This window comes from Orycteropus afer, unplaced genomic scaffold (assembly GCF_000298275.1).
Source record: "Orycteropus afer afer isolate SDZICR_OR568_19922 unplaced genomic scaffold, OryAfe1.0 scaffold00067, whole genome shotgun sequence".
Classification (NCBI taxonomy): Eukaryota; Metazoa; Chordata; class Mammalia; order Tubulidentata; family Orycteropodidae; genus Orycteropus; species Orycteropus afer.
Genome location: NW_006921654.1, coordinates 4,502,142 through 4,510,846, shown reverse-complemented (window position 1 = coordinate 4,510,846; position 8,705 = coordinate 4,502,142). Strand labels below are relative to the sequence as shown.

Genomic DNA, 8,705 nt, shown 5'->3' with positions numbered 1-8,705 from the left:
TTTGGTCAATGACATGAGACAAAGTATATGTGAACTGCTGTATGAAAAGTGAATTTACTTTGTAAATCTTCACCCAAATCCTAATTAAAAAAAAAAAAAAAGTTGAATTGGCAAAAGATGTGCACTAGATGTATTTACAACAATGACCAAAAAAAAAAAAGTAGCAGCTAATGCTAACCAAACACCTCAAGATTTGGTTCCTGGGTTTAGAGGTTTAGGGTCATGGATTCGAGAGACATCCTAGTTAAGTGGCCTAACAATGCTTAGTGTTTCTGTTCTACTTCCTAGTTCCTTGCATAGTGCTCAGAGGCTTAAAAGCTCACAAGCAGCCATCCAAGGCACAACAGTTGATCTCTATTCACCTGGAGCAACAAAGAAGGGGAGTCAGGAACAGGAGGCGAAAATGGAATATGAGACCAGAACTGGATGGAGCCCAGCTACCATTACTGAACATTCTTAGCCAAGATTCTACAGAAGAATTCCAATCAAAAGGGGAAAAGAAGAACACGATTTCAAATTCTCATGGACTCCAAACTTTCTGAAGCCATGGAGGCTTCAGGAACCTTTCAAATTATTGCCCTGAGCACTATTTACAATAGCAAAAAGATGGAAACAACCTACGTTCTCATCAACAGAAGAACGGATAACCAAACTATGGTACATTCACACAATGAAATACTATGCAACCCTAAAGAACAATGTAGAATCTGTAAAACACTGCATAACGTGGATGAACTTGGACAACATTATGCTGAGTGAAATAAGTCAATCACAGGAAGACAAATATAATATTAGTTCATTATTGTAAAAAGTCAAGGAAAGGTTTATATATGGAAGGAAACTTTCTTTGTTGGTTACCAGGGGTAGAAGGGGAGGGGAGGGAACATTGCAAATAAATAAATAAAATGCACTGACCCATGTCACTTTAGTTTGGTATATTTCACTGTACATAACTTATATTTTAATAAAATGTATTTAAGAAAAAAATCATTTCCCTGAGATAATCTGTAAACCTTAAATCAAAAATATTCCCTGAAATCTTAAAACCAAATAATCGTTTAGTTTACCTAGTAAAAAAGGTCTGCCTTGAACATTATGCTCCTTTAAGAACTATCTGTATGGGCCCAAACAAACAACAGCAATTCAAAAGATAGGAAACTTGGGGAGCAGTGAATTTATGTTAATCGGGAAGGAAGAACTCAAGAAAGGAAGGTGGAAATTGTACAATTCGAAGAATGGAATTAAATGTCACTGAAATGTACATTCAGAAACAGTTGAATTGGTGTATGTTTTGTTGTATAGTCTCAACAACAACCACCAAAAATTAAATTAAAAAATAAAGAGCAAAAAACAAGTCCATACGGCTCAGGGCCATATTACCTGCCAGACTGTAACCATACACCCAGGGCTTGGCCAGCAAATAATTAGGAGCTGTCACACAGGGCCATAGGTCATGAACCACCAGATATCTGCAATTCCCAAAGTCTCCATAAGTTTCCAACTTCTGTGGAACAAATTCCCATAAACTTGGCTTCTTAAAACGAACACATTTATTATCTCAGTTTCCGTGAGTGTGGTACACAATACAAGCACACAGGAGAGCCCTCTGTCTCAGGGACTGAGTATCCATGACTGCTGTGTACCCCTCAAGGGTGGGGGGTCGGCAAGGCCTGGAGAAATAGGGGCAGGTTAAGGAAAAACCCTCTGCTACGCCAGGTGCACCCTAGACACCAAAGACACAAAAGTGGCGAAGTTCCATTGCCTCTAAAGTTCAGCCGGAGAAAGTTGACAGGATCCCCAGTAGCCTAAATAATGTAAACACTCCGGGGGCCTGCTCTTGCCAGGGCAATCCGCAGATTATCCCAAATGGCCCCTCAGCCAAGGGCAGAACGTTGTTCTGGAAAGCCAACGCAGCCCTAGGCTGCACAGAAGTCTAAGCAGGTCAGAGGACCAATGAAGGCAGACAAGCCCCTCTCAGCACCAGCCCGCACCTTCAACTGGCCAGGGCTCTGGTGTAAAAATAGACATGCAGGCCAACAACCCAGAAATAACACTGATCACACCCGGAGGAGGAAAGAGTCAACAAACAGGCATCATAAAAAACAGGGCAAGGCAGGGTGCCCGAGATCCAGCCAGCACACCCACAGGAAGCCTTCTCATTTGTCAGGCAACATTCAGCTCAAACCCTTCTTCAGCACTAACTCTGTTCCTTCCTGATTCTACTGTAAAGATAAAACAGAGAGACTTTTTTTTTTTTTTTCCATTTTTCTTTTCCAAGCTGGAACCACGGAGACTATGGAAAAGAAATTCCTAAGAAAAAGTGAAGGAATGTCCCAGAACTAAAGATAAAGTGCCTGAGAAACAATTTGCCCAAAAGTTGCTTCAAAAGGCAAGGAGGGAGCTTATCTATGAAAAAGCTAAGCACTGTCACAAGGAATGCAGGCAGATGCATAGAACTGAGATTGCAATGGCTAGGGCGGCAAGAAAACTGGCACCTTCTCTGTACCTGCAGGACCCAAGTTGGCATCGGTTCTCAGGTTCAGAAGGCACTGCAGCTTCTCTGCCTCTGCCAGATCTTCAGTGGCACCTCTGTTAAGCTCAACAAAGTTTCAATTAACATGCCGAGGACTGTGGAACCCTATATTGCATGGAGGTACCCAAACCTGAAGCCAGTGAATGAAATGATCTACGAGCATGGTTATGGCAAAATCAGTAAGATGAGAATTGCCCTGACACATTGACCTCACGATCTCTTGATAAACATGGCACCATCTGTGTGGAGGATCTGACCACAAGAAGCAAACACCTTCTTGTGGCCCTTTGAATTCTCTACCCATGAGCTGGAACGAAGAAAAAGACCACCCATTCTATAGAAGATGGAGATGCTGGCAACAGAGAAGACCAGATCAACAGGCTTATTCGAAGGATGAACTACGGTGTCTACCATGGTTATTTGTATAATACGGTCAGTTAATAAAATAATAATTGCTTTCAAATTGAAAAAAAAAAAAAAGAAGACGACAAAAGAGAGACACAGTCCCTGTCTTTCAGGGAGTTCAGTGACAATTCTGGATTGGAATCCTGGTTCTGCCACATATCAGCTGGTGGCCCTAGGCAATTCTGTAATCTCTTTGAGCTTCCGGGTTTCTTTGTCTGTAAAACAGGTTAAAAACAGCACCTGTTTCATAAGGTTGTTAAGATAAAACTAAAAAAAGGACAAAATGTGCAGTGCCTGCATGCAATAAACAATTATTCTCATTCTGTTACTATCTTATTATCAGGGATGTGGAAACATCCTTGGAAACAAAGTTTGGCAGGTGATGAGGCTTAGAGGAAACATTTGCAAGGCTTTGGGAAAAGAGGAGTTAACAGCTCTGGGGACAGGCAGAGGAGATCAGGGAGGGACTATGTCAGGTTTTAAAGGATGAATGAATGGGTGTTCCGTGGTGGTTGAGTCAATCCCAACTCACAGCAACTCTACAGGACAGAGTAGAACTGCCCTATAGGGTTTCCTAGGCTGTAATCTTTACATAGCACATCTTTTTAATGTGGAGTGGCTGGTAGGTTTGAAACACAGACCTTTTGGTTAGCAGCCAGGCACTCAAACAATGAACAATCAGGGCTCCTGTGAACGGATGTGTTGTTGTTAGGTGCCATCAAGTCAGTTCCTATTCACAGGAACCCTGTGTCCAACAGAACAAAACACTGCCCCGTCCCATGCCATCCTCATGGTCATTGCCAGGTTTGAGCCCACTGGGGCAGCCGCTGTCAGTGCATCTCGTTGAAGGTCTTCCTCTTTCTTGCTGACCCTGTACTTTACCAAGCAGATGTCCTTCTCCAGGGACTGGTCCCTCCTGATAACATGTCCAAAGCACGTGAGATGAAGTCTTGCCATCCTTGCTTCTAAGGAGCATTGGCTGTACTTCTTCCAAGATCGATTTGTTAATTCTTCTGGCAGTCCACTGTGTACTCAATATTGTTTGCCAACACCATAACTCAAAGCATTGATTCTTCTTCGGTTTTCCCCATTCATTGCCCAGCTTTCGCATGAATGGTGAATGAGTGTAGGGGAAGGGAATTCCAGGGCAAAAGAATAGCATGTGCAAAAGAATAGCCTGTGCAAAAGCATGGAGACACGGCGTGTCCCAGGAAGAACAAGAAGCTGGAGGAGCAGATGTGGCCAGCTCAAAGGCAAGGGCAGGGGTCAGGGACATGTCGGGCCTATGAACAGGGCTGAGGCGTAGAAACCACTTGCAGGATGTGGCTCTGAGGGGCAAATCCTGAACTGGAGAGGGCAGAGGAGGAGGATAAGGACAAGAGCAGAAGGAAGGGAAGGGAAGTCCCATCCAGGAGAGTACAGAGGTGGTATTAACCAGGTTAAAGAAATGGCGTAGGAGGAAGGTCAGTGACTTTGCAGTCTCTTGAGGTGGGGACAACATGAAAAGGGGCTCTGGGGGTCTGAGTCCTATTGGTAAGCAGCACCCCAAATGTGTGCCCCTTGCCCCTACCTGATATTGTCAATCCAGCAGTCAATGATGACCGGCAGCAGCATTTCAAGGTTCAGCCAGAGTGTGAAGTAGCTGTCTGTCTTCTTGGAGCAGAGGTAGTGCACGACCGTCGGCTTGTCCAGCTTTGCCTCCAGCTGGTTGCCCAAATCCCCAGGCACTGTACGGGGCATAGGAAATGCGTGAGGCCCTAAGCCTGGTGGCTATAGACTGCAGCAGAACCCCCCCTCCAAGAATGACACACCTGCCCCCATTCCACACCTCAAACCAACACAGTACCAGGGGCAGGAAAGACAGAGAGCAGGAACCGTGACCCAGCCCCAGCCTCGGTTTTTCCTTCTATATCCTCTGGAATTGCCAGGGCACCATCTCCACATAGAAAAGCTGTCACTGCAGTGCGGCCCACAGGAGTGCAAGAGACCACAGGCACAAACCCCACAGGGGACTTGGGAGGGATCTGGCATGTTTTGGGGAGGCCTCTGACACTCTTCCTAAGCTCAGGTGAAGTAGATCCCCTGGATCCTCACTGGCACACCCTCCTAGGCTATTCAGATTATTAGAAGGGGGTTCAGGCTCAAGTCACGTCCCCATGCTTACCTGCTAAGCATGGTCTGGATCACCCCCACAAACACACACAGCCCTCTCCACATGCTTTCTACAACTTGGCTGAGAGCTCTGACTAGAAGGACTTGGAGACCTAGCTAAGAATATAGCCCTGTTATCAGATATACAACCACGATGCTTTAACTCAAGGGCCCTTCCCCCACCACAGAAATCCCGGGCCACGGACAGAGTTGCCAGGGCCTTCTTCACCATGAGAGGAGGAGTGGGGAACAGGTCAGAGCACTAGACCACTTCACCAGGCAACACTGAATCCAAAGAAGGTAGAAGGCTTGTGGGAGGGAGGTGATGCACAGAAACACTGCTAAGAGGAGCTCACTCTGGCATCTGCCAGCCTCCCAAGGTCCCTAGACTCTGCCTAAGCCCAGAGTCCAATATGGTCCTATGGGTCAGATCATCTGGAAGGCCCTAGCATCTGGGCACACCCTGTGTCAGAAACAGCTACCCCAAACAATACGCCATTCTAGCCAGAGGCCCACTGGGATGAGTGTGGCTAGGCCTCAAGGAGGACCTCTTTTCACTCCAGCTAGCCTATCCAGACTACACAGAGCCCTGGGGTCCTTCGGACACTGAAACCCATCCTCATTGCCTCACTGCCTAGTATTCCAGGCCCTCCACAGTCTGATTACTCCCCATAACCTTTTAGGTTTCACCTGTTCCCATATGCCATGTTGTCGACACCTCCCAAACACAATTCCACTTGGGTTCTGTGATCATCAAGTGAACAACCAATGCTTGACTCTCCCGAGCATTTATTGGGTGCCGACTAGGTACCCAGCTCTGTGCTGAGTATGCCCTCCCTGTGCATCACCCCACAGTGTCCAGAGGGCAGCCCGAGGAGAGAGGTGTGGGCTTTCCCTCTCTTCATGATGTGGTGCAGGCACAGAGTCCCCCAGCGTGATGTGGCTATAGCCTCTGGATGACATGCACATGAACCAGGCAGGGCAGTGCTGAGACCTTGGTCACTGGCTCCACCAAAGAGGAAACAGTCAGAAGGGGAAGTTACCAGATCTGCTTGTCTGGACATCCATTGCCCCAGTCAGGCCTGTATGACCTCTAAAAAATGCAGAAAGTACTTTCTGCTGTGCCTAGAAATAGGACAAGAGCCCCAATAACACTGGGAGGAGTCACCCTTATTATCCTCACTTTACAGATGTGGAGACTAAGGCTGGGAGAAGTGAAAGTGGCTTGCCCACAGTCCATTCCCCCTGCCTGGGTCTTCTGTATCACTTTTCTGGCCTCTGCTTACTCCACAACAATTTAGGCTCCAACCCTAGAAGATGATCATCACTGGGTGCTGATCTTCTGATGGCCAAGGTCAGGTTCCTACTATGTGGCCAGGAGCAGTACATGTTCTGTCTACTGTTGGATCTCTCAGGGTCAATGACAATAGCCTCACTCCCCAAGAAGTCAGGCAGTGTAAGATTTCAGCTGTTCAGTGACTCTGGGCAGGGTGTGAGGTACCTCTGATGTGACCTATGATAACCAAGAACTGAAGGCATTAATGAGTGCAGAATCAGCATCAATCCCAAAGGCAAGGGTATGGGCCATGGACCGCCTGCTTTCCCATGCCACAGCTACCACTCGAACACCACAGGTCCAATCCTGGCTCCTTGCAGGCCCCAAGATAAAGTGGAAATGTCCAACGCCATGAGACTTGCACAACCTGACCTTCCACCCACCTCCATTGCAGCCAGTCTCCCCCACATGTAGTTGCGCTGCCTTGAAGTCTCTCCTGGCCTTAGCTCCAGCAAGCCTTCCCAAACACCCACCCACACAGGCTGGAGTGGTGGATTCTCTGTGCTCACCCAGCACAGATCTTTTCTCTGGGGATCATCGTTAGGCCCATCTTGCAAGCTTAGGGACGGAAAGATCATGTCTGCCCAAATCCCAGGGTGAACCTGGACCCAGCATCCCCCTGGAGCATGTCCTGGCCTGGAGCTCTTAGTGGGAGACCCCACTGGGATCAACCTGCCCATCAACTTAACCTTCTATGATTGGTATCATCCCCCATTAAATTACCCCCAGCAAACATAGCACAGGGGCCCTGGTGTCACAGTGGTTAAAATGCTCAGCGGCTAACCAAAAGATCAGCAGTTCGAATCCACCAGCCACGCCCGTGGGAGAAAGATGTGGCAGTCTGACTCCATAAAGATTTACAGCCTTTGAAACCTTATGAAGCAGTTCTACTCTGTCCTACAGGGTTGCTGTGAGTTGAACTGAGTTGACAGCAGTGGGTTTGGAAATAAAGCATGAGGATCATGCTGTTACCAGACTCAGTTTGTGATGTATGCCTCAGTATGCCTCTGCTATCAGAGGTCCTGACTGGCCAATTACACACCAGTCTGGGGAGTGACAGCCTGAAAGAGGCACGCAAAGCCCACCTGAAAGAGGCCTCATCCCTGCCAGCCACCACCTGAAGACACTGTGGATCCCATACAGTTGCCTTATCTGGGATGGGGGACAGGGCAAGAGACCCAGGAAAGGGAAGGGAGAACATAGCCTAGTCCAACTAGGGCAGGGTCTAGGTTTAGAATGCAGGCATGTGATCGAATGGCCCCTGACACTTGTTTATGGCTATTGCCCCAACTCTTACCCCTATCTTCAGTCACCCTGTTTCCCTTGGGGCCCTCCCTCAGGCCCAATGCCACCCATGTGATAAGGTGAAAAGGGGGTGAGGGAAGACACGAGACTTGGAGACCAGCTAGAAGAGCAATTTTTTTTCCCAAAGAGCTTCTTTTCAGTAACAGTCTCTGTAACCTGCAACACAGGAGAGGGTGAGGGAGACAGACAGCCTTCTAGCCAAGACAAGGTCAATGTTGGGGCCTTGGAGACCCATCTTAAAGGCCACCCAACCCCCACCGGACTTCAGGAGTGGGGGCCCAAGGGCTTTGGTCTTCCCAGCTAATAGGTATAGGGAGCAGCAAGGCTTGGGGTGATGTAGACAGGTGGACTCACAAACAACCGTAGCAGAACCTTCCACCCACCCTAATATTCGACGGGAGCAGGCGACGAGAGGCTGACCACGCCCACGCCCAGGGAGGCGCGAGATGGATAGATTGATTTGGGTGACAAAACAGATAAAGTGTAATACGCTCCCCCACCCGGTGTTTATAAGATGCAGTACGGAAGGCAGCGCCGCCGCACCCCGTCCGCCCGGCAGGAGAGGCAAACCGACCCACTACCGAACACACGTCTCACCCAGCACCACCGGGGGATGACGTCCGGCAGGGAGCCCCGGTTCTGCGAGCAGCATTAGCAACGGCAGGAGGTACAGGACGCCACACGGTAACAGGGCCGCGCGGTTAGGGCAGAAGCAGAGACCCATGGCGTGAGCCAGCGACTCCGGTCCCACATGCAGATTCCGCGCTCCGGGATCGTGCCTAGGCCCGGGCGCCAGCGACGCGCTTAACCCCGCCGCCTGCTGCCGCCCGCAGCCGCCCGCGGCGGCAGGGAAGATCAAGACCCGCCTCCCGCAAACAGCCTACCAATAGGGACTCGCCGCCAGGAGCGACCATCCCAGTCGGAGCTCACCGCCCCGCCCCTGACTTCGCCCAGGCCTGCCCCCGTGACCGCGCT

General features: G+C 49.0%; 1 protein-coding gene across 1 annotated transcript in view; it reads right to left on the bottom strand.

The window, feature by feature from the left end:
- PLA2G15 (phospholipase A2 group XV) overlaps positions 1 to 8,454 on the bottom strand; it is a 27,332-nt gene extending 18,878 nt beyond the window's left edge. Inside the window, exons 1-2 of the mRNA XM_007940289.2 lie at positions 8,328 to 8,454; positions 4,509 to 4,665 (exon numbers count right to left, since the gene is read on the bottom strand). Coding sequence (XP_007938480.1) covers positions 4,509 to 4,665; positions 8,328 to 8,454 — 284 coding nt within the window. The remainder of the gene's footprint in view (positions 1 to 4,508; positions 4,666 to 8,327) is intronic.
- Between the last annotated feature and the right edge of the window lie 251 nt (positions 8,455 to 8,705).